General features: G+C 29.4%; 3 protein-coding genes, 1 long non-coding RNA gene and 1 other non-coding gene across 5 annotated transcripts; 4 read left to right on the top strand and 1 right to left on the bottom strand.

Annotated features, from left to right (window-relative positions):
- Positions 1-1,102, top strand: LOC115034485. Its single transcript, XR_003839838.1, has 2 exons — positions 1-56; positions 803-1,102. It is a non-coding gene; the product is annotated as an uncharacterized LOC115034485 (long non-coding RNA).
- Positions 1,103-3,865: 2,763 nt separating this feature from the next.
- LOC100570528 (histone deacetylase 11) lies at positions 3,866-9,209 on the top strand. Its single transcript, XM_029491768.1, is given in 8 exon segments — positions 3,866-4,024; positions 4,575-4,685; positions 4,934-4,974; positions 4,976-5,023; positions 5,077-5,281; positions 5,355-5,521; positions 6,396-6,504; positions 8,634-9,209. Coding segments are annotated over 8 exon segments (972 nt in total). The 5' UTR covers positions 3,866-3,901; the 3' UTR covers positions 8,802-9,209.
- A 3,043-nt stretch (positions 9,210-12,252) lies between these two features.
- LOC103307636 (endochitinase) lies at positions 12,253-16,921 on the top strand. The gene is made up of 9 exons (XM_008183557.3): positions 12,253-12,581; positions 12,692-12,855; positions 12,963-13,128; positions 13,196-13,418; positions 13,687-13,810; positions 13,887-14,166; positions 14,270-14,481; positions 14,559-14,810; positions 16,689-16,921. The coding sequence occupies exons 1-9, from the start codon at positions 12,521-12,523 to the stop codon at positions 16,812-16,814; spliced, it is 1,608 nt and encodes a 535-aa protein (XP_008181779.1). The 5' UTR covers positions 12,253-12,520; the 3' UTR covers positions 16,815-16,921.
- A 64-nt stretch (positions 16,922-16,985) lies between these two features.
- LOC100169337 (nose resistant to fluoxetine protein 6) lies at positions 16,986-21,703 on the top strand. Its single transcript, XM_029491223.1, has 11 exons — positions 16,986-17,196; positions 17,286-17,485; positions 17,561-17,831; positions 17,935-18,158; positions 18,244-18,383; positions 19,111-19,279; positions 19,350-19,543; positions 20,328-20,454; positions 20,563-20,753; positions 21,118-21,232; positions 21,520-21,703. The coding sequence occupies exons 1-11, from the start codon at positions 17,016-17,018 to the stop codon at positions 21,649-21,651; spliced, it is 1,944 nt and encodes a 647-aa protein (XP_029347083.1). The 5' UTR covers positions 16,986-17,015; the 3' UTR covers positions 21,652-21,703.
- Positions 21,704-24,665: 2,962 nt separating this feature from the next.
- Positions 24,666-24,875, bottom strand: LOC115034519. The gene has a single exon (XR_003839882.1). It is a non-coding gene; the product is annotated as a small nucleolar RNA U3 (small nucleolar RNA).
- Between the last annotated feature and the right edge of the window lie 1,710 nt (positions 24,876-26,585).

The raw sequence follows: 26,585 nt of genomic DNA, 5'->3' as shown, positions 1-26,585 counted from the left end.
GTCTACAAGCTACAACAATCACATTCAAACCATCATAACTCAAATCATGAAACTATGTAAGTTCTGTAAAGTGTTACGATCCCTATAATGTATTTAGTGGAGGCGTGAATAGCTGTTTACGAGGCAGCTGTCTCATGCAAAAGTGAAGGTGGGTACCCCAATGACTCCAGTCTCAAACACCTAGTTGGCTAGACTAGTTTATAATTTATACTCGCATGGTCTCTTAGGGCCTGAATTTAAAGTCTGGGAAAAAATAAGTGTAAAATGTGAATAAAATTAGTGTGTGGTGTGGGTACTTATTTAAGGCAGTTGCTTCATAGGAAAAACTGTTTACGCCTCCACTGAATGTATTAGGTACTTATTGGTTATGATACATCTGAAATAACTTAACTAATACACTAAAACGACAATTATTTATCTTACAAAGTTTCAGTCAGGTGTGGATTGAACACCTGAGGTTTTGTAATTGTTTACTGTTACATTTTAATAAATTTTAAAGTCTTTGTAAATGGTGATAGAGTTACTAATTATTAATAACATTAAAAGTTCTCATGTGTATATTGTTATTTATTATTTTTCTACTTGAGGCATAGATAATCATAAATAAGTATACGCTATAGGTTCAGAACTATAACACAAGAATGTTTGCTATATTATAATGGAACAAACTATGTGTTGGAACCATGAATAATGTTAATTGGTTACTATTTTACCACATTGATTTTTAATATGATATTAAGTCATTGAATTATTACAATTTTCAAAATAATTTAATTAATATAGTTTTTTTTTTCAATTTTAGTGAGCAAGTTACAGTAACTGATGTGTGCATGTACCCAAGTCATTTAAGAGATTGTTTTTTTGGAAAAACTTCTCCTGAAAAAAATGTTTCCACTAACGCTTCCACGTGGTGGATATGTCCATAGAGTATAACCGTATAATCGGATCAATAGAGTATGGTATATTATAGTAAACTGTAAAGTAATAATCTCAAAGTGGTAGACTGTAGCTAGTATCATCAGTGTCCTTAGCCATTTAACATATTTCCGCCCATGTACATTTTTTTACCCTCAACAACATATAATAAAAATTTATATATCAATTTAAAATTTTTTTTTTTTAAAAGTAATAATAATTATAATATTATTAGGAAAATAATTAACTACACTCATATTTATTTACATACATTTTCATAATAGTTAATAACTGTTTTTGGTAAGATATATGGTACCAACAAAGTTATGGATTTATTACATTTTAATAAACCGAGTACCTACCTATGCAAACATTTTTTTTTGGACATATTCATCTACAATTTAGATAGAGATGTCTGTCACACATTCACTTCAGCTACTTTGACACTTGATACAAAATCTTACTATTTTATAAAAGTAAATTACAATTGACAAAACATTTGAAAAAACAAACAAACAAATTTTATATTTTGAAGTTAATATTTTTACTATAATTGAACTCTACTTTAAGGAATTGAAATTTGTCTTATTAATAGATGCAATAAAAAAAAATAAGAAATGGTTAAAATGCAATTTAAAAAAATAATTTATATTTTCAATATGCTAAAATAATTTTAAAAAAATAAAATTTCCCTAGCTGATGTTTATATTTAAATATTTACTGGACTAAAAGATTAAAATATCGTATCATATCACTGTCCAACCAGTTTTCAATATTGATAAATATCTCGCCTTTGATTACTAACCATGGTTTGTTTGTTTAAAATAAATGAAAAATTTAATTAAATAGATAGACCTACTTGATGTGTAGATAATTGAGATTAATATTAATTATTATTACTTTCTATTTAATTCCATATAAAAAATGATTTTTATGTACTGTCTTTATAAGGTGTCGACAAACTAATATTTTTACATTATTTAAATTCAAATTTGATCTATAAAAACCATAAAATAGATATAGACTATAGAGACTTCTTGTATAGTGGATATTTACACTGTTTAATTTAATTTTGTATAATTTTCATAAGAAACAACTTGTCGTAGAATCGATTAATGATTCAATTAAATTAACTTGTCTGTGTTGGTCACAAACAAATAAATAAGTTAAAAAATGAATCACTAAATTAGTTCATTAAAGTTAACATGTCCCATCTCTACTACTCAACAATGTTCATACTTCTTAAAGTTATATTTTGTCTAGCTATATAATTTTTTTTAATAAATATATAAAATTTTATTTTTATAATTTATACATTACTAATGTCTTAATTATTATTAATGTTATTTCTAAGTAATAACTGTCATTGGTATATAAAAGAGTACCAATGGATACATTTTGTCAATAGTTAATCAAGAATAGTCATAATTATTATGAGTTATGTGTCACACAGATTTCCCAGTGGTGTCTCTAAAATCAGGTTTTAAATGTTTCAAAGTTTAGGTGGGTAGCTTCAATATTTACCCTTATGGATAAAATGTTTGTGAACCCACTTGGCTTTTATAAAATATTTATATTGATATAATGTATAAATTTAATGTTAGCCAAGTACACAAGTGTAGTTTCACACAATTGTAATATATATGAATCTAGTGTCGAATAGCTCGTTGTTTTAAATCAATTAACAATTAAATTTATTTGTCGTTTATAAGTTTATTTATCATTAATTGTATACCTTTGTGGAATTTGTATAAAATTTGCACAAATGTATAGTTTTAGAAATCATTATATTATTCATCATAGGTATAACTCACATCATTTACAGAATAATGGCTTGTCCCCTCAAACAATTTGGCTATTAACATGTAACATTGTAGTAATGTAGTAATGTCTGCTGGAATATCATCTCCAGCGATATGTAATTTAATCAAATAAATAATAATAAATATATATCATTTTTTTGGCAGACTGGAATGTCTGATATAACGTATATAACTCATGAGCAACATTTACTAAATTTGGAAATTTTCCGTTTTCATACTCGTTTCTCGTGGTGGTCAAAGGTTTTTCTAATTGTACAAGAATTATTGATATGTACAATAATAATATACAATAATATTTGAATCTGAAAATACATAATTTTGGGAAATGGATTGGGAATCTTAGTATTTCTAAGTTGGTACCCCTACATTTTAGTTGGTCCCCAATTTAAGCGTTTATTCCATGAGATTATTCTAATAAATAATGTTGATGATAATGGCTGTTATCTCGGGGACCCAACTGCCCGATGCCCCATGTTATAAAATCTCGCGATCGGGGGTGGCAGCACTGGCAGCATTTGCAAGACGGTATTGGTATCACCTAGTAGTAGTTCGTTCGTGGTTGTTATTATCTTAAACCGTTATCACAGAATAAATTAAATTAGAAAATACAAACATGAAATATTTATAATTTATTACAGTCAACCACGAATTAAGATATACTATTACAGTATTATACTATATCTAAATTATAATTACCTTGATGCGGGCGGTGTACCGACTACAATATGACGTAGGCACGTAGCTCGAATTAAGATGTAAGTATATCTTAATTCGTAGGACGTAGGCACCTCTAATCGATGTACATTTTAAATGTATTTTACTTTAGTCGGTCGCTTTGTTATTGGAATTTATGTTTAGGAGTAAAGTATGTATTACTGTAGTCTATCATGTGCACTGAACTAAATATATTATAATAGTAATATACTAATATGTATATAGTTCAGTTGTTCATTGTTCAGTGGTCATAGTATACAACGTATCAATTATCTATTCATACAATATGTTTCTTGTTTAGGATTCTATTAGATTGAAAACTAAATAATCATAGTGACTATGTTATATTCATGTATTATGTTAAATCATAATAAAAATACATATTTAAATAACTTGGAAATGATTTATCTAGGTACCTAAATGTCGATGACAGTATTCTTTTATAAGATATGGTTGAAATAAAACCCAAAGAGTATTGGCCGATTGTCTATAGAAAAGAGTACAATGTTACATTTTTTGGTCTTGAAAATTTACATCCATTTGATTCGAAAAAATGGGCACATATTTACAAAGTAAGCAACCGAGAATCAATTTCATGCAGTATATCAACTGAAACAGGTGAAATACCTGACTCAAACAGTAATTCGGTATTATCTTTATTGGTTTTAATTTTCAAAAGAAAACAATATAATTATATATCGTTAATGGTTAATTTTGAATTGTAGACTGTAGTCAACTTAGCTGATGATTAGATAGTTATTGAGTATCAGTTCATTACTTAAAATATTTTTATGAGTAATTTACTTCATAAATGTTTAAAAGTATTATGTAAATGATAATTTTCTCTAGGTACATCCTCTCTTAAGATTTTTAACACTCGTTTGGTAGCTTATATTTTTTTTTTTTTAACTAATTTTATTATTGTTTTGTAATTTATTTACAAATGTATATTTACTAAAACTGTAAGATGGTTTGATAATCAATTTTATCCACGGAATAAGATATATGGTATTATATAAGATACTATATCTTAGTCCGTGATTTATTTCATTAGAATAACTAATATACCTACTTAATACCTTAACATATTTATCAACTTATAATTCATCAAAATTTTTTTAGATATTAAAAAATACTTTGGGCTTAAATCAAAGTAACATCTATGTTCCTGATGAAATTACCAATGATGAACTGCTTACGATTCATGATGAAAAATATCTTAAAAGTTTAAAAGTAAATAGCTACCTGTTGTACATGGGCACAATTAGTCCCCCCTCCCAGTTTTTCAATCATATTTTAGTTGAAAATATTAATAATTATCAGACTTTGTGCTGCTGATACGATATTGCCGCCCCCCCCCCACCCCCCCAGAAAAATTGTCCCTAATTATGCCTATGCTAATGGGAATATAAATTCTTTAATGAAAAAAATATTTTTTTAAATATATATTAAAAATAATCTACACTCATTTAAATAAACAGTGGAGTTGTGTTGCTGCACGTATATCAGAATTCCCTGTGTTGCCTAATTCCTAATTTTTTGGTTCAAAGACAATATTTAACGCCCATTAGGTAACCAACTAAGATTCAAATAATTTGATCATTATTATTTTTAGATTTTTTAGATTTCAGGTTGGAGGTACAAGGTTAGCTGGAAAAATAGCTCTGAAGGAAGGAGTTGCCATTAATTTAGGAGGAGGTTTTCATCATTGTAGTAAAAATCGTGGTGGAGGGTTTTGTCCATATGCTGATATATCATTGATTGTGAATGACGCATTACAAGAAAATGACTGTAAACTTGTGATGATTATTGATTTGGATGCTCACCAGGTATGCAAAAACATTAAAAAAGAACCATTATTCTTGTTTCAAAAAATATAGTACATTTTTATATTTTTCAAAGGGTAATGGATACGAAAGAGATTTTATTGGCAACTCAAAAGTATTTATTATTGATGTATTTAATAAAAATATATACCCAAAAGATACATATGCAGAAACTGCCATTTCAAGGGCTGTGAAACTAGATTACTTTACACAAGATTATGAATATTTAAACACTGTTGAAAGGTAAAAACCTAAAAGCTAATAAAACAAAATTCAATTAATAATATATTAAAATTGTAAATAAATGAATTTAACTAATTTAAGTATTACATTTAAAATAAATTGTTCTATTAGCCTTATAAGCACAATATACTGTACCTATAGTGTTTTATTAGTAGGTACCTAAATACCTAATGTAATTTACTAAACATGAAATTATTAATGTATGCATATAAACAACGTTTTTATTTTGTACATTTTTCTTACCCCTTCCTACATCTAATATTCATATAAAATAGTCTGCACCAGTGTAATTTTGCAATTTACATTTGTTATGATATGTTTATAACCTTGTTACTCTTAACCCTGCATGGTCTGCTTATAACATATATTATGAAGGTATATTGTATATCATTATCACCAATAGTTATATTTTATAATAAACATTCAAATTTAGTATTAAAATTGCACTTAAAAAAATTGAAATTAATTAGTAATAGAAACAGAGGCATAAGAATAATAAAAATTACTATATTATTATGCAGTTGTTTAAACTAACCTAATAACCAGCCACCAGATTATGTATTATTTAAATATCTATGAATGTGTTTTATATGAATTATTATAAGCAGTAAAAATCCTAGTATATTTATTTCAATAAATACCTAAATAATTATAATCTTATTATAATTATATAGTAATAATCAAATAGAATTAGCTGAATAAACTACAGTTTACTAGTTTATAGTTTTATTATCGATATGATGTTTTTATTAAAATCTATAATTTATGGTTTGTGATAACAATCATTGTGCACTATTCATTTTCAACTATTAGTTATTTTAATCTTAATAATTAATTAAATATATAGATTTCAATATTTCATACCTATTTTTAGTGCTTTGATTGAATCACTCCTGAAAGTTAAACCAGACTTCATAATTTATAATGCTGGCACAGACATTTTAAAAGGAGATAAGTTGGGGTTGCTTTCTATTACTCCAGAGGCAAGTTTTCATTTGATTTTGTTATAAAACTAGTTATTTCAATGATAATATTAGACTAAATTATACAACTGTATTCATTGTGTTTTTAGTAATATATTTATATTGCTTAAAATATGATAAATCCTATCCAACTATCTATTTCTATGTCTTCTCTGTCAACAACCCCCCCCCCCATCTTAAAAAAAAATTGATTTATATCATGTAAACCTCTCAGTCCAACCATTGTGATCTGTATAATGTAAGAAGGGTACATGTATAAATGCATGAATACATGAAAATAAATAATTTAAGTTTAAGTTTACATTTAACTTATAAATGTACATTTTCAAGAAGATTTGAGAAATAATCCGTGTAGACGTTAAATTCTCAAAATTGCAATCTTCAGTACCTTGGAACTAAGTCTGACCAACAAATTCTGATTGCACTATTGTACTTAACTCGTAGAAAATTTGAAATTTACCAATTACCTATATGTTCCCAAAAAAAAATAAAAAAACCGAGCTAAACTGCATTATTTCAATATATTTGTAAAATATTCAATTTGCAATAGTGATTAGTGTTTATTACGAAGTAATATTATCTTTGTTAACAGCTACCATAAGGGATTTGGGTTTTTATTTGTTATTTCTATAAAATATACTATATTAGTACCAATAAACAAAGTACCTACCTAAATAACAGGTACATAAATATGGTCCTCAATTTAAAAATGTCATGGGGTAGGGAGGATACAACACCGGAATCTCCCACCCCCCCCCCCCCCCGTAATTACGCCACTGATTCCAAATTCATTCTTTATCTTTTAGATATGATACAGTAAAATATCATATTACAGTCTGTATAGGTCATCAGTCATCACTCATCAGTTCATCACTGTCAACTGCATTGGCACAACTAGGGGGGGGGGGCTTAGCTCCCCTGACTAAGATTTAGCCTCCCAAAAATATCCTTTGCTTATTTAGATATAAGCCCCCTATGGGTTATTTTAAATAAATAGTTTTGTTAGCCCCCCAGAATTTTAACCCTAGATGCGCTAATGATCAACTGCCTATTTAAGAATTTTATTTATTTATTGATTAGTCTTTAATTTTTAATACCATCCCGAGAATTTAGAAGATTGTTACAATTTACACTTATAGTTAAGTTTAATCCCAATATTACTTTGAATTAGAGTTTTAAAAATGTATTGCTGCAATTTGCAAATGTCATAGTTTTGTTTGCTATTGTTTGTAATTTTCACAAAAAAATGTACTCCAACTATGTGTGACCAATTTCCAATCTACAGAAAAGGATTCATATTATGAAATCATTGGAGTTCTTCCTAAAAACGTTTTTAGACATTATATTATATCAGTTGTCACTGCCTATCAACCTGCCTATCTTTCTAATTTCTTTGTTTAGAAACCAAAATCAACAAAAATACATGACTACATAAGACATAGGTGTCCACAGTATACACCATAGGTGTGTCTACAGGTCATGCACAGACATGACCTGCAAAATTTGATACAATTTAGGTACATTATAAATTGCAGTGCATAATATAAACATTTGTATCTAAGTTTCTCATTTTGTATTAAGTTTTTTGATTTTAATCACATAAAAATAAACATTTATAAAAAGTATTAAAATTATATTTTAAGATTACTAAATACAACTTCATATAACCTAGGTACCTAGTTATTTATTTATCTGATAAAAAGATTATTGCTGAAAAAATTTATCAAAATTCGTCATATTATACATACATCTAAATAAAGGACTTAGGTACCTCTTAATAATATTGATCATGTAGAACTAAAATTAAATTATAGTAGGTATATTAAATATTTATTTTAGTTTTAAAAACCTAAATTTATTAAGCAAATATAAGCAGAGCCCAGACTTAGCACACATTGTCATGTGATTAACCTATTTGACAATTTTTCAAATATTCGTTTACATTTTCAATAATGAGGGGGAACCTAAACATTGCGGCGACAGTCGATAGTGTCAGAAACATATGTTATATGACAATGTATGCAAAGTCTGGACCCAGCTCAATAAAACTTCGTATTTGTTACGACACTATACAAAATTACAAATATTTTATTCTTCTCAAACTAAAAATTTTAAAACATTCATTTTAGGGAATAATACAAAGAGATGAAATGGTGTTCAAATTAGCTCAACAAAATAATATTCCTTTAGTTATGTTGACGTCCGGTGGCTATCATAAGTCAACTGCAAACATCATAGCAGCTTCATTGCAGAATCTAGTACAACAAGGGCTAGTTAAACCATCTCAAGTGGAATAAAACGAATTTATAAACGTAAAATATAAGTTCTATCTACTCTTATTATTCTAATACATAATAAAAAACATTCTGAAAATGTATAGTACAATAAGAAGAATGCTGCTCACTGCTCAGTATCTGTCATAGAAAAATATAAAGGAGTATACCTATATAGGCACCTACAATGTAATAACAAATGAGAAGTAATAATAATAAAAGCACATTGCACATAGAATATAACGGACTTCGTTATTCCAATAGTTAATTAATAGAAAATTATTTTTTTAAACATTATTTGATGGTAAACAATCATTTTAATTTAAGTAGGTATACCTTAAGATATTATTTATCGTAACTATTTTAATTTAGGATTATGAGCGAAGAATATTAATTTATTGGTTTAACAAATAAATCTGTGTGTGTACGTTTGTTTTGTTATTTTTTTTTTTTACTGTGTGACCTTACATTTAGTATCAATCTATGAAAAATATGCTTCAATTTTAGATTCTGAGTGAAACGCGATGAATGTATTGATTTTACAATGATGTGTGTTGGTTTTTTATTTTTTATTTTTGTGTGTCATATTTTAGGACAGTAAAAATGCTTGGATTTTCTTCAACAGTATCTTTTCTGATAGGAAAGTGAATCTAGTTGGTACTTTGGGGGGGTCAAAAGTAAAAATTAGTTACAAAAACACCGAGAAAAACAAAAGAAAAATTAAAGAAAGACGGGAATTTTTACGCAAAATCTGTTTTCGTGAAAATCGATTTTGGTTTTTGGTGTAACTCAAGACTAATGACCATAGATACGTGCAATTTTGACTGAATGTTTATATCAGCATTTTCTATACACCATGCCTTTTATAAAATATTTTGACTCTTTGAGCTGTTTACGGACATTGTCAGTTTTCAATTTTTTTAGTTTTTATTTTATAAATATCAATAAAACTCTATTTGTTGGGTACAAAAGCTTGAAAATTTAATACAAGGCTCCTCCTATATTGTTACAAAGACATTTGAAAAATATTAAAAATCCTTAGTCACAGTTTTTATTTATTAGCATTTAAAGTTCAAAAATTGACAAAATATGTAAAAAATACGAAAATTAGCAAATTATTTTGAGTTAAGAATTCGTAAAAATTTTTCTTTTTTAATCTAAGTTTTGAAAATGTAATACAAAATTCCTCATAATATTGTCTATCTTTATCAAAAAGAAAATGTCTACAATAAAGTCAAATTAAATCTTTATGAGCGTTTGAAATTCATATTTTTACAACATTTGATATTCGCTCGATTTCTCATGTGACGATTTTCTTATTTAATTGTGATTAAAAAACGAATGACTGTAAATATTTGAAAATTTCACTGAATGTTAATATTTTCATTTTTTATACACCATAACATTTTGAAAATATTTTGACTTTTTTTGAGCTGTTTACGAACATTCTCAGTTTTCAATTTGTTTAGTTTTTTTTCTATAAATATCAATAAAATTTTGTTTGTTGGGTAAAAAAGCGTGACAATTTAATGCAAGGCTCCTGATATATTGTTACAAAAGCAGTTGAAAAATATTAAAAATACATATGCACAATTTTTTTTTATATGCATTTAAAGATCGAATTTCGAGAAACTTTATCAAATTTAAAATTTAATAATTATTTTGTAGTTAAAAATTTATAAAATGTTCAACTTTTATAGCTAAGGATTGAAAATTTAAAACAAGGTTCCACGTAAATAGGTTATATATAAATTACTTTGTTCACAATAATATCATCAAATATATAAGTACTTATAGTAATATCATACGCTGACAAATCGTCTCCGCTCAGAAATGTTTTTCGTATACAAATGATTTGATTGAATTCAAATTTAACACCATCCATTAGAGTGACCCACTTGTAATCTACTGTACAGCAGAGCGACACCCACTTGCTCACCTTTTTTAAAGTTGAGGCCGGTTTCTTGTAGACAGTAAGAACTATTTGGTATACTGTGAGGGTAAAGCCTTATAAGTAGACAATTCTCAGTACTTTTTATGATAATCGAAGGGGTAAAAATACGGAAAACGGGCATATCACACATTGCCCAATGCCCACCACTATGCATTATATATTTATAAGTTATAACCTACCTATCATTATATTAGAAATCAAATTCTGTTTTCCTAAAACATAAATAAATTTCTGTGATATTCGATGGCTCACCACTTCACTTTTATGGAAGTCAGTTACCGTTATTTTTTACCTACCTATCAACAAATTTAACATTATATTAAAGCTGTTTATCATAAATCATAATTTATTTGTATGTGACCTGCATTTAAAACATTTTTGTATGTATGGTTATTGGTTATATATATATTTATTAGATAACTACGTAAATTGTTTTACTTTAATACCACCTAATATATATGTGATATCTATAATCATTAATCAATATGTACAATATTTTGAATTTTCATCAATACCTATTTATTTTTGTTTATTTGTATCTATCTATCAATTAAATACTATTTGAGCTATGAGTTAATTACGTTGTTATTGTTTTGTTTTCATTCGTTTGCAATTTATGTCATAATATATGTATAGGTATTATATATATTGTAAACGGTTTGTCTAAGTACCTAGGTATTATAGTTACATAAGTAATATATTACCTATAAATGTATTAATTTTTATTTTAAAATACATAATATGCTGAGTCATTAAAAATGAAATGAAAAAAATGGTTACATGGCTCAATCACAATCACCAAATCATACTTAACGACCACTTAGCTCACTAGGTATTGATTCGTTAAATGTCTAGTGATCGTTTGTGGTACCAGTAAAATATTATTATACATTAAATTTAAATAGGTAATCAAAGACACCGAGTGATCAATATTTGGGAATAAAAGATTTGTATGTCACAATGTCTAATGATGGCAGTTTTATAGGTACAGTCAGAAATAATTTTAAGCTAAATTTTAAATACCTACAAAAAAAATAAGATAAACCCTTTCAAAGTTCGTCATATCCATTGGTAGCTTAGCTGTTACACAAATATTATTGTATTTCGTTCTAATATCGAACGGGTTAATGGTAGCTGGTAGTCATCTTGTATATCTAGTAAATGTAACAAATACTATTGTACTATTTAGCTATAATGTTTTCTAGTCGTCTAATCACCAGTCAGTCTTCTGAATCGACGAGTCTGTCGTAAAAAAAGGAGATAATATATTATGTTAGGTATAATAAACGATACAAATTATAATATAAATAAAAATCTGGATTATTAATCATTTGTCTACGGTTTCAATAATTATTCTCTATTGTTCCGGAAGGCTTTCTCCGTTGATTCGTTACTATTCAACAACCGTCCCTAATCAGCCTAACCGTAGCCTCATCCAAAGCGACCTTAGTACATTACAAACCACGAAGGAAGAAGACGAAATATTATATTATTAACTATTTACTGGTTAATATGTGCGAGTGAGTGCAGAGCGTATAGTGTGTGCGACGTGCATGTGTGCAGTGTATTTGTTGTGCCACGTGATGCGGTGGACGTACATTGACATTGTAATGGTATATTGACTGTTGAGTGTCGACCAGACTATAAATTAGTTTTTGATACAACCGACAACATCATTACCAAGAGGACTGTCAGTGGAAACACAATCAAATTATATAATACACAATATTATTATACTTTGAACCGTCGAATATTATTTCTAAAACTTCTAGATATAACAATTACTACGATGCTGCGCGGAACAATTTCTTTTTTAATATTGATGGTTATGAGCTCAACATCAACTCTAGGTAATGCATTTCGGACTAAATTGTCTAATATTTAAATATGTGTTTGTCAAAAATACAATATGTTATACACCTAAGTTTTGTAACTAACTAATATTGTTGTTCGATTGTAGATTGTGCGAAAGTCGTTTGCTACTTTAGCAATTGGGCTATTTATCGACCGGGCATTGGAAAATATACCATAGACGATATACCGGTCAAAGATTGCACCCATGTTATTTATTCTTTTGTCGGAGTAGATAACACGACTTGGGGTATAAGTGTTCTCGATCCCGAAGTAATTAAAAAATATTTTTTTATTATTATTACTCAATTATATATACATAATATTACATATGCATTTATATTATAATTATTACTTATGTGTGTGTTAATTAATTTTAGATCGATGTGAATAGAAATGGTTTCAAGAATTTCACGGATCTTCGAGAAACGAACCCAGACATTAAGTTCATGGTAGCTCTTGGTGGTTGGGCAGAAGGGGGCAAGAAGTATTCTACATTAGTGTCTTCTTCAGAGAAAAGAGCAACATTTATCAAAAGTGTAATCGGTTAGCCATTTTAAAAAATATAAATACTTTTATAAATATTGTAAAATGTACAAATTTATGCTCTTAGACTTTCTTAAGAAATACAACTTTGATGGCTTAGACCTCGATTGGGAATATCCCGGTGCAACTGACCGAGATGGAGCTTATTCAGATCGCAATAATTTTTATTATTTTGTACAAGAACTAAGAGCTGAATTCCAAAATCAAAATACTTCATGGCAATTAACTATGGCAGTACCATTAGCAAAATTCCGATTAATGGAAGGTTATTACGTTCCAGGCCTATGTCGGTAAGCTATTCTTTATACAATAGGTAGTTATATAACTATAAACTTATATATTTCTATAGGTAATCTATATTAATTATAATAGAGCACTAATTATTATGAATAATTATACGTGTTTAAAATATTATTTAATGTAAAAAATAATAACAAAAAAATGTAAATAAATTCAATAATTTAAAATGTGAAAACATTTATTTGGTATTGTAACCATGTTAGAATATGATAATTATCAAATATTATATAGTATTGTGTATTTCTGTGTTTCTAATAGTTTAACCGATGCTGTACACGTAATGGCTTACGATTTACGAGGAAATTGGGCTGGGTTTGCGGATGTCCATAGTCCATTGTTTAAAAGACCTTCTGATCAGTACGCTTATGAAAAACTAAATGTTGTGCGTAACCAAAAGTTAAATTTAAAATTTTTTATCGTACTATATGTCTTAGTGTTGTGAATTTTATGACTTACAGGCCGATGGAATGCAATTGTGGGTGGATCTTGGTTGTCCACCAAATAAATTAGTTATGGGTGTACCGTTCTATGGCCGATCGTTTACATTAAGTGCTAGTAATAAAAACTACAATATTGGCACATACATCAATAAAGAAGCAGGAGGTGGTGAAGCTGGAAATTACACGCAAGCTGTCGGATTTTTGGCTTATTATGAGATATGTAAATATTTACTAGACGAAGACAATGGTTGGACTCAAATGTGGGATCCAATTGGCATGTGTCCATATACATATAAAGGTGTTATAATTGTATAATTACCAAATGAATTTAAAAATTATTTTTATATACTTAATAATATAATAAATTGTAATTTGTATTACATACACGATAAAAAAAATAGGTACACAATGGATTGGTTATGATAATGTCAGAAGTTTATCATTAAAGATGGATCATATCAAAAACAAAGGCTACGGTGGTGCAATGACTTGGGCTGTAGATATGGACGATTTTAATGGCATTTGTGGTCCCAAAAATCCTCTCATCCGAGTTTTACGAGACGCTATGGAAACATACACCCCTCCAGTTATACAGATAACTACTACTCCTACGGTATGAAAACTATAATGACTTTATTATTATTGTTATTATTATTTATGTTCTAAGTATCGTATTTGCTACTCCATTAGCCAGAATGGTTGGTACCTCCAGAAATAACTACTCAAAATAGGAAAGACAGTACCGTACAATTACCTACTGAACCTACAACTGTATCAGATAAAGAAACTACAACTGTATCAGTTAAAGAACCTACAATTGTATCAGTTAAAGAACCTACAACTGTATCGGTTAAAGAACCTAATAAAGCTGTAAAAACATATGGTCACAAAACAACAGTATGCAAACAAGGAGAGTATTCGCCGAGTAATTACTGTCATAAAGTAAGTTACAAACTAAAAATAATATATCAATTTTAATTAATATATTTTAATTAAATATGATTCAAACCCAATACAAAACCAAATACTTTAAATGGAATTTAAATATTATTTTATTTTATTTCTTACAAAGACATTCGTTAATTTTTATTGGCTGATAATAATTTGCATAGCATGTACACATAGGTAATATCTATACCGAGTACCTACATAATGCAACATGTATCTTTAAAATTTCAATAAGCTATCGCTATAAATTATAACTAAAAAAATAATATTATGTAACAGAAATAGATACTATTGTTATCACATTTTATTCGATACATGTGTTTTTCAAGCAAACTCAAAAACTCTATAGTTGGTATACCACCTATAGGTGCCTAACATTTATAATAGTAAGTACATAATTTTATTTTGTCGCCCAAAATTAGATCAGCTGGTTCGTCACCACTCACCAGATGCTCCACTAAATAATATACGTAAATTCATTATTACTATGTACGTACACGATTCACTACGAACAACTTGTTAATACTGTCTGTTATTAGAACTCTAGTGTGAATATGTAGTGTAATCATAAAACAACAGTAGCGAATTAGTTTATTTTTAAAATAATTTCTATGTTAACGTCTGTACCTAAATCATGAAATAATTTATACCTAAAACGGAATCCAGTACCGAAGAATAGTGACGGGTGGATTGCCGACAAGTACCAAAGTTTTTTTTCTTAATATTTTTTTTAACGCTTTAATAAAATTACTCTCCATTGAATGTTCTTTTAATCATTAAATATTGTATTAAACCGGTTTTAATTTGCTGCTAGAAGTACATTCTTTTTTGAATTAACAGAAAATTTATTGAATAATATAATTTGTACGTACATACAAAATGTAACCAAATTTAATTTTTATTAAAACATGCTGAAAAAAGTTACTTTTTTCAAATCAATTCTGTGAAAGTTGATAACTATGATCAAATAAATTCGGTGATTACATTTGTAAGTTTCAAAAGAAACTCTTTAAAAATATTTATTCTCCAATCCACTATTAACGTAAAAGTGACCATTCAATTAAAGGACTAAAAGTCAATATTGTCATATAATATTAAATATTTGATATTATTCATATTTTATAATCCATAATATATTAGTTTACAGTTGTATAATGTATAATATAAGTATAATATAATAATTTTTATTTTTAAAAAGTGCTTTAGACTAATTGAAAATATTTTAAGCAACACATTAAACAATGATGAATTATAATTGAGAGAAAGTTATTACTAAAATTAGTCAACTATTGTTTTAGAGTATAATTATATGTATAATATAAAATACTATGTATCTATTCTGCGTGTTGTGTGCAGTATTATAATTGTTTTAATTGTTATTATTTTAGAAAACATTTTCCTTGACATTTTTTAAGCAGATCTAACTCATAGTCTGAATAGTTTTTCGATTATCATTATCATTTAATGTTTTATTAACGATCCCCAATGGTGTACGTAGTACTAACATATTTTTAATTCGACACCTAAATCCTATAATTAACGTTATATACCTATTCCATTTTATTTATACATAATATTTACATTATTAACTTAGGTATCTACCTAATACTTTTATTTTTTAAATTCATTGCTCTGCGATAGGAAGTTTATTATGTAATATGCTAATATGTATAAACGTGTATTATATACGTGTATCTAAAAAATTTTATTCAAAAGCTTATAGTTAGATATGTTTATCGTAAATTATTGTTGTTGCAAATTTTTAAGACTCGTGCAATTATCTCAAAAATATACTCTCTTAAAATATCAAATTGTTCAAGATACTAGTGAACTAAACTAATAACTTAAAAATGCTTGTATATTTATTTTTAGTATTTCATGTGCGACCATGGGAAATTGATGACTTTCCATTGTCAACCCGGCACTGTCTGGAATCAAGAGGAATTGGTATGCGATTGGCCTTCCCGAGCTGCCCAGTCAGATTGTATAAAAGTTTAATTTATAAATTATAACATTCAGATATAGATATACAAGAAAATTATATGTTAACAAAAATGTAACAATAGTAAATTTACATTAAAAGGAAGTAACATTGTCCGCAGTAACATGTGTTTTACTTTGTCACCTCTAAACTTCCCGTCTTATATAACTAACTCCGTTCAGCGTGTACACGTGTTAGTTGAATAGTAACAATCGACGATGAAAGGATCAATATTTTTCGTCCTTTTTTCGCTGGTCTCTGCAGCGTGTGCTGCGGGCCTCGAATCGATTCCTTTTGGATTTTACGATGAGCTCAAGAACAGCGAGCACGACCAATGTAGCGTAGACGTGAAAAATATGTTGGACGGAGTGAAAAATCTAGACAAATGGGCATTGGAAAGTTGGTTCTTATTTCAATACGTATATTATAAACCTATAATAGTTCTGATTTATACCGTCAGTCGATTATTGATTACCGCGAAATTTCAGTGATCGATTCGTCAGCCAAGATACCATCAGGGATATTAAGAGGCAATTTGAATCAGTATGGCGATTTCGACGAGTGCATTAACGCCAACGACAACAACGGAATGTATGGACAATACTGTTTGGTCGCGATCCAATTGAAAAATCCCATTTTCAGCAACTACATCAGTGCTTACCACCAAGTGAAAAATAATTTAACTGACGTAAGTTCTCCACGTATTTCGAATCCATCTTAAATTTGGCGTGCGTGCACTATGTATAATTTGTTTTTCTTTCAGCCCGGTCATCGTTTACCTAAGTTTTCTACCGTTTACTGGGGAGTTTGTGTACCGTCCTCTTGCAGTCCGGATGACGTGGCCTCTGCGGCGGGATCTACTGCCCAAAAGTTCCAAGACGCCGAAGTTCTCGTTGAAAACGACATGTGTCAGGTGAAACGCATACCGAAAAATTCAACCGATTTCGACTGGGTTCGGTTTTGGGTGGCGATTTTCATTTTAAGTATGTCAATGTTTGGACAAGGAGCATTTTGCACCCCCGACGAACTCGATCGTACGTAACATTGTTTTTATAACCAGATAGGTTCGTTCAATTGTTTTGTGTACCATAACGGTGCAGTAATATTGGGTTTTATATTTTCTGTATAATATTGTAGCTGACGTCGAACGAACTGCACCCCTTATGCTCCGAATATCAAGTGTTCTAAGGAATGCGTTTGCAGTCAGGACGAACTTTAAATCTCTGTTTATTTCCCCTACTAGAGACGGATTCAAAAGCATAGAAGGCGTTCGAGCTCTTAACATGATCGCTCTGCTTTTGTGTCACATGGTCATGGCCAAAATGTTTTTGCCATACTTAAACAAGACCGAAATGTCCGAAGTCAGTATATATAATATTTCTTGGATAACATTATACGCAATGACACGTTTTCATCTAATATCATTAATTTATTTTTATTTCATAGAATATGTCAAAACCGTGGCTCATCACAGGAAGAGTGGCTTATTTATACACAGATTCTTTCTTGGTCATTAGCGGCTTACTGGCAGCGTATACATTGAGTAAATTTTCACCGGTCAAGAGTGTTATTTCACGTTATATACGGTTGGTATACCTACTTGTTTTAGTCGTATTTTTTATGTTACTAATAAATAAAAAATCGGCGATGGAAATCATTTGAGAAATAGCGTGAAGTTTTAAAAGTAAAAAAAAGGTTTTGTCCGCTTGAATACATTTATTCTTTTTCGCTCCTAAAATTATTTCTTATTTATCAGAAATACTTACTTTGTAATAATTTAACTATACTTATATTAATCATTACGAGCCAATAACTATTATTGTTGCGGCTTTAATAAAAAAATAAATATTATTTGAATAATGAACTGTTGAAATAATCACATAGCACAGTTTAATTTGTAAACATTTAGAATAATTAATTTATACGTCAATATAATTAATTATTAATTGTTATATTTTAATAAAAAATGTTTTTACTTTAGTAATGAAATATAGAAATATATTATTGTCAACAATGAACTGTAAGAAATACATCGGTACAAAAAATATTAATTTTCTATGTATAATTGGGTAGATAATATTGCTTTCAATTTTTAAGTTTTTTAACATTTAAGTTATTATATAAATAAACCACCGATTACTTATTTTACCCATTTAAATATTACCAAGATATTATTATTAGACTTAGTACAAAGAACTACAGACTAAGTAAATAACTTTTAAAACAGATTCAGATACAAAAAATTAATACAGAACAATGAAAATGTATTTTATTATAATTTAATTAAGTAACAGTAAAAATGTTTTGCCTTAGATTGACTGCAACGTTAGTAACGGTAATGCTTATTTGCGCTAAATACTTACCACAAATGAATTATGGGCCTATGTGGAATATGGTCATTACACGACACTCTGATCTCTGTTACAAGAACTGGTGGAGAAACTTACTGTATATTCAAAACTTATTTGGTTTTAAAAATATGGTAAATATTGTTACTATATTATTTTGTAATGTTAATATTCTGTTAAAATCAATATAGTTTTTATTTTCAGTGTTTAACGCATACTCATCAACTTGCCATAGACTTTCAATTGTTCGTTATGGCTATCCCATTAATATATTTATTAAGAAAAAGTAAAGCTGTTGCGTTATTCGTTATTGCCGCAATCATGTCTGCATCGACAATACTACGTTATCAAGCAGTCGTAAACAATAATTTGGCCACGGTTGTTTATTTTGGATCTGAGTATGCATCTAAATTTTACTACGATTGACCCTCACCCCCTCACACTGGCAATGTTCATATAAGGATGTAATATTTGCTTTTGGGAAGGTTGTTTTAACTCTCAACTAGGATACTATTTTGATTGCAAATTAGTTTTATGCATCAAATAATTTAATAAATAAGCTTGTATTATTTTTTATTTTAAGAGCATTGAGATATTCCTAGTATATTTTATAATTATGGATACAATTTAATACATATTTAGAAACAAACTAAATATTTTGTCACATTATACATATATCGATAGTTCTATTTACTATACTTGCATAAATCACGAATTTTGATTATCTTTTTAACAATAACTATGTAAAAAAACAATTGTTTATTTATTTTTTTAAAACTTTATAAATATTATTAGGACATTGAATCATATCGCTTCACTAGGCCCTTACGCTTAGACCTTCTTAAGAGTCATTGAGCACACACACATTAACGTCTTAGTAAATTGTGTAATCTCTTGAAAAGTTTAGCTACAAAATGAATAATACTTACTTTTGTTTTGTTATAAATTATAATGAATGTGTGGTAGATAGAGAAACGTTAGACAGACATCTCTTCTTAAACATTAGTTATAATTTATCCGACCTTTCAGAAGCTTAAAAATATATTCGACATTCCTGTTTATGGCCATGTTTAAATGTTAGCATATTGTTATGTAAACGCTAGACTGTTCTACTTATACAATAATAATTATATTATTTTTAAGTGTACTAAAATGTTATATTTTTTTACTTTGATACAACAGCATTTCACAATTGAATCGTACTTTCGACTTAACGTACACTTTACCGACACACCGAGCAACCGTTTATCTAATGGGCTTTTTGGTTGGCTATTGGATGCAGCAACGTGGCCGTTTAAATATTTCCAGTGTAAGTATATACTATATAGGTTGTATAATACATAAATAATATGCTGTAGGCTCTACGGCTTCCCCGGATCATATTATATAATAATCTGGCATTTCATTGTAATCTCAGGCGCAAGTGAAAAAGACATGGCTTGTAGCGACCGCCTGTGGACTGTTGGCGGTTTTTGGTCCTTATCAGCTGTCTAACATGAACTATGTATACAACAATGTTCAACTAGCAATTTTTAACGCGGTCGCACCCATCCTTTTGGTCTGTTTTCATACTGTGGTGCGTCATTGCCACCGACAATGGTCACGGGGGTGAGTAACGATGCGCTATATAAAGCATTAACGCAGGTAGAAACATTTTTTTTTTTAAATACCGATGTAAAATTCTGATTCCCTCTCCCCCCCCCAGCATTTCTTTCTCCAATCCATATATTATAATTTATGCATAAGAGTGTATTCACGGGTGGACTTAGAGTACTGTATGAAATAATACTTTATAAACACTTGCAACTTTATTATATATAGTAGTTATTAATATTACTTTCAAAATATTGTACTCATAAAAGTTAATATACTGTAAATTGTACAGTATATATAATATAATTATACAGTATATATAATATACTGTAAATCGTATCATTTTTATAGGTTGGTTTGGAAGACTATTGTGTTGTAGGCCATTTACGATGCTTTCAAAAATCTCATACGCCGTTTACCTAGTACAGTATCCTGTGTTCTTCTATTACGTTGGATCAGCCAGAGGTCCGTCTTTACACACCACAGCCACAATGGTAATAAATTTATACATTTTAATAAAATATTAATATATCATTGGATGGATATAATTATTTATTCATTTCCATCCTTGAATATTGAAGTAGGTGCATACAATAATTAGAATAATAAGAATAATACTCAATAAACTTGAATTTTACATTATTTATTTCTCTGGTATTTTTTACCGTTTACCCATCACACGCCACAATATGTTTAAAGTTTTTTTTCTTTTAAGTGGTCAAAAATGTGTCAACAAATTATTCATATTATTATTTATTTTATCCTTATTATTATTTTTTAGTTCGACGTAGGTCAAATGATACTGATTGCTGGATTGTCAGTTTTTCTAACGTTGGCTATCGACATCCCATTTCAAAAAATTGGTAAACATGTGACAGAAAGTGGAGCAAACAACAAAGTTAAATCGTTATAAACTGTTCAGTTATAGTAATGTTTACATCTATAATACTATGTCATTAATACTATATTATGTTGTATTTTTTATATTACCTAATACCTTATATTATTTATATATTTTTTTAAATTATTATTCATTACCGTATTTTTCTAATGAGAAAACTCATTAGAGAATTACCTACGATATTAGGTATTTATATTTTTAAGCGTGATAATGTAACATATCCATGAATATTTATTTATTGATGTCATATTATAATGATTATTTTTATAATTGAAAAAACACAACACCAATAATTTTTTTTCTCAAAAAACTAAGCGGTTTTGTCCAAATAAACTCCTATGTTCAAATTCTTTAACCAAAAAATTATAGATAATGTCACAGTCAGTTTCAGTTTTAGGAGGAATCTAAGGAGCGGGTTGAGGAGTTAGGAGCTTACCCCTCCCCCCACCACCCCCATCCCCCACTTGGAAATGTTATATATGATGCATTTATTTTTATGTATAAATACAATTATTAATATTGTTATAAATTGTTATATTATATAATTTATTATGTAGTAAAATTATAATTATATATTTTCTGAAAAAAATGTATCCTCCTACCCATTTGGATTTTTATATCTGTGCCTGGACGCAATTACAAATTTGATAGGTTTTTCTAATTTTGTTTAAACATTTTATTTTAAAAGTTAGTTTATAATTTATAACCAATAGGTAGGTAGTTAAATCTTCTCTGAATCTGAAATCAAAGTCCTTAAATAATAGTTCTTCTACAGCTCTACCCATACGAATTGCACACGCCGTTTATCAAAGTGATGACTAGGGGGAGGGGGGAGATACCAATTTCTTTTTTGTTCGGCTATGCTTGCACATTTTCTTTCAAACAACGTTTATTAAATCAATTATTGTACAATTAAATTATCTGAAAGCTTCCACGCACTGCCGTATTGACGAAGGGTTGACTAAGTATTTAAGTGTACCTACAAACGAACAGACTGACGAATTATCCGTGACGTATTTAACATCGTTCTTATTATAGATCTTATTTATTTTTAATATTTATTAACCCAGTACAGTTTTTTTCAAATACAGTTAAAACCATTACTTTGGTGTAGTCGGTGTACTAGATACTAGGTATAGGTTCATAATACAAATAATGTACCTAATGAACGATCATCACGCACTAATTTCCACGTGTAGGTAACTAATATTATAGGTATATATTATATACTTATGCATTTTTACTTCAAGCATTCATCAAGGCCAATATTTATAGTGCTGTGTACCATGTAAATCCGTATATTATATGGTCCAATGAGGATAGCTGCAGGATACATTATGTATCTATCTATGTCTATCACAAATAACAATGTAATTACTAATTACTCAGTTATTTCCTACTAATTTGTATAATTACAACACTAACTGCATACCTATTTACCTATACTGATTTTCCGTGCGTACCTTTTTGCAGACTATTGTGTATTACACGTGTATTGATAAAAATTAAAAAGTTAACCGTAGTGCATTGAATCAAAAAAGCTCGAGGTTAGGGAAATAATAGTTCAAACAATAAAGTATGTAGTATACGCTTAATTTGTTTTGTAATTTCTATTGAAACCCTGCTTAAGTTTAGGCACAAACGACCTTTAAAAAAATTGTCATAGAAGTACGAGTTTTATTATTTTTTAGTGCGTTCGTGCACAAATATCGAATAAAATATAATATGAACGTAGGGCAGTCAATGTATTGCATTACAAAACTTAAATTAAAATCTCGAAAAATGCACTAAAGAATCATGTTTTTAAAATCTATTGCGTGTATATTATTTATAAAGTAAAAATTAATTCATGAAACGTGTAAATTGACGGAAGTTATCGTAAAATATCGAAAAAGTAATAAAAAAGGGCAAGTAGGTAATTGCTCTGCTGTACAGTAGGTTAGGTTAGGTCATTATTTAGTAGTTCACTGTATTGTATATAAGTATATTTGTATGTGTTACAACTTAAATTTGAATTCTTAAAAAATCCCATTACCTATGTTGAATTAATATAATATGTAATAAGTATCTATTTGTAATTTTCGTCGTTTTTGATATCAATATACGTAAATACCTACGTTGTATAACTGTAATGTACGTGCCTAACCATTCAATTTAATGAACACTTGAAATTTATCACCCAACGCAAATAGGTAATGATAATTGACCATTCAAGTCTTAATAATTGTCCTGCTCGTGTGTCTTTAATAAGGGGCAATAATAATATACAATTTCGTTTGCGCCGCCCCCGATTTAAGTTATTATACAGGTTACTCAACAAAGCATTATTTTTGACGCCAGTGTTTGTCCTCGATTACGGATTCGAGAGGCGCAGTTAGCGCCCTGCGGAAATTAATGTAGTCAAAAAATGTACAATATTTTCATGATGGATATATTTTTTTATTTCGATCCATATATAATTATTATGTACACTGAGAGCGCTAGCTGTACTTCTTCCCGTGGTGAACAGATGATTTTCGGCGATAAACTGTGGGCATCACTCCGATGACAAGACGTGTCGGCATTAAGTTGGTTAGGGTTAATATCAGGTGTGTATCGTGACACCGCCCATGGCATTAATCGTGTTAGTCGTTAATGGAGTAATGGAACAATGATGATTAGTGTAATATTGTGCGAGTGTGAATGTATGCGAGTACCGGGGCATTCGTACAGAAGTCAACGGCGCCAAACCGCCGACCAAAAATAAAAACCGTGATTTAATTTTTTGGTCAACACGAAAAACTCACGCATCATACGATTAATTTTCCACAAGGCGCATTGACTTCGATTTTTAATTTGGTTGCTTTTGAAAATCATAATAAAAATAACAAATTTTAGTAAAAACTGAAAATATCCGAATTCGTTTTAAACGGTTGAAAAAAAACGAATAATTATTAAAAACAAGGTTAATACTAATATTTGAGGTGTTTTGAGATTGGAAGAATAATTTAAAACGGGGACAAAATATTTATTAACGATAAAAGTGAACCACTCAGACTGTCCACGTACCTCCTAGCTCAAGAGCTAGTTGCGATCATCGTCGCTGAATAGTCGGGCTGCGTTGAGCAGTAGACCACCAGCCGTCTCACGCTCCGGCACATGGACGATGTCTCATCATCGTGGCCAATGACGACTCCAGATTTGCACCTGGAGGGGACGATGCATACTACAGAAATGATCCTGTGAAGTATGATCTTGACTTTTCGGCGCTCGTCGACCGGTACTTATGCAGTGCGCGGTCCGGTGAAACGTGGCAGCCCCGTAACTTAGGGCCGTCGGATTACGGCATTCCGGTGCGGCGTACGGTCGACCGGAGCGATGGGCCCACGCACAGGAATGCATGACACGCTTTTCCGGGGTGGAATCGGTACCAGGAAAACGTTTCGCCGGTCCGGAAAACGTCGACGCTCCGCGTCCCGTTGTACCGTTCAATGAACGTACCGCGACAGAGCCATCTAACGTCGTCCGGTTGGAGCTCCACCGTAGAGTTGCCGAGGACCGTCGCGCGACGTTATTACGAGTGCGCGCCGACAGATCTCGCTGCCGTTACCGAAAACCGTACGCCGTACTAGCGTTGCGACTGTTATAATACCGAGTACGAGGTCTATCATTATAGTGTATAGACTATATTATAATTATAATAATATTATAATGGCATGTCGGCGATGTCGCCACTGACATTGTACCCATATCAAGTCATACCACGTTATGTCTGCACTCGTGGTATGCTCATTGTAAATATTACATTAATTACAGATTACACCTGTAATATAATACGCATAATAAAATAATATAACATTGTAGGTATACTCACTGTGTTATTGTCCGTATCAGAGGCATTCAGACCGAAAACATATTTTTTAAAATCATTATAATTCCATTTAACAGGGGACAGTGGATAGTCAAATTGTACTGGTTGTTTAAATTAAACTGGTCAACGGCCGTTATTGACTATTCACTAGTTGTGACCAACGAATTTAATCATGAGATAAACCAGGACAAAAATATAAAATCCAAGGTTAGAATAGATAATGGTTCCAAAGTATTTAAATTTTAAGGCATTTGAAAATGACATTTTTCCATTAGAACATTTTTGATTGTTATCATCATATAATTACTATCCTCGGAAATAACGCATTGGCAGAAACTAGTTTCTAAACTAGAAACAATATTTTCAATCAATAACTGTTTTTTATTGACTACTACTCGTAATCAAAGTAGATATTTAAGAGGATGTCAGCGCACACTATTTGTTCTCTCTCTCTGGCCCACGCGCAACATAGGCAAAACGCATTTGCGCAGAATCGTTTTATTCTATGTTTTTAAGTAATCTTAAGAGTAAAATCACCCATTACAAAAAAGATAGAGAATAATATTTTTGATGGAATGACATATCAATTTCTCTAAATATTGTTTAACAACAATTTAAACATCATTTAAATTATTATTATTTAAATATTTTAGTCCTGTTTGTTAATTTTTAAATATCGTCAGTGGTCACCCTAGGGCCAAGACAACCAATTGTCGATTATCATGTATAATTTATGACAAGTTTTTGCCACTCTTTTCTATTAAAAAATGTACAACATGAATGCAATTCGACATTGCTCATTTAATAAAGGTACTTCACATACTTAATTATCAGATAAAATGTCAAGTACTCACTCCCTATACAATATACATAGGTACATAATAAATATTTTATAAGCTACATGTACTATAAAAATATGATCGAAATCAATTTTATTAGCATTTCATTACACAATTATACCTCTCTAAGTCTAACGTATTTGGTAGATGCCTTTACTCTTTGTCTTTATTAAAGGGTTAGTTATTTACTATCGCACTAAAACTATAGTAACTAAGATCTATATAAGTATCTAACTATCCAATAACCTATAACTACT

Source organism: Acyrthosiphon pisum, chromosome A3 (genome assembly GCF_005508785.2).
Source record: "Acyrthosiphon pisum isolate AL4f chromosome A3, pea_aphid_22Mar2018_4r6ur, whole genome shotgun sequence".
Taxonomy (NCBI): domain Eukaryota; kingdom Metazoa; phylum Arthropoda; class Insecta; order Hemiptera; family Aphididae; genus Acyrthosiphon; species Acyrthosiphon pisum.
The sequence above is the reverse complement of the archived record's forward strand: the minus strand, read 5'-3'. Positions and strand labels throughout refer to the sequence as shown.

Bases quoted from the DNA above. Each gene is read 5' to 3' on its own strand.
- LOC103307636 (XM_008183557.3), top strand. From the start codon at position 12,521: ATGCTGCGCGGAACAATTTCTTTTTTAATATTGATGGTTATGAGCTCA. The intron at 14,482-14,558 runs GTATGAAAACTA...CTACTCCATTAG, and splicing joins AGATAACTACTACTCCTACG to CCAGAATGGTTGGTACCTCC. The intron at 14,811-16,688 runs GTAAGTTACAAA...ATTTATTTTTAG, and splicing joins CGAGTAATTACTGTCATAAA to TATTTCATGTGCGACCATGG.
- LOC100169337 (XM_029491223.1), top strand. From the start codon at position 17,016: ATGAAAGGATCAATATTTTTCGTCCTTTTTTCGCTGGTCTCTGCAGCG. The intron at 17,197-17,285 runs GTTGGTTCTTAT...GCGAAATTTCAG, and splicing joins AGACAAATGGGCATTGGAAA to TGATCGATTCGTCAGCCAAG. The intron at 20,754-21,117 runs GTGAGTAACGAT...ATTGTGTTGTAG, and splicing joins CACCGACAATGGTCACGGGG to GCCATTTACGATGCTTTCAA.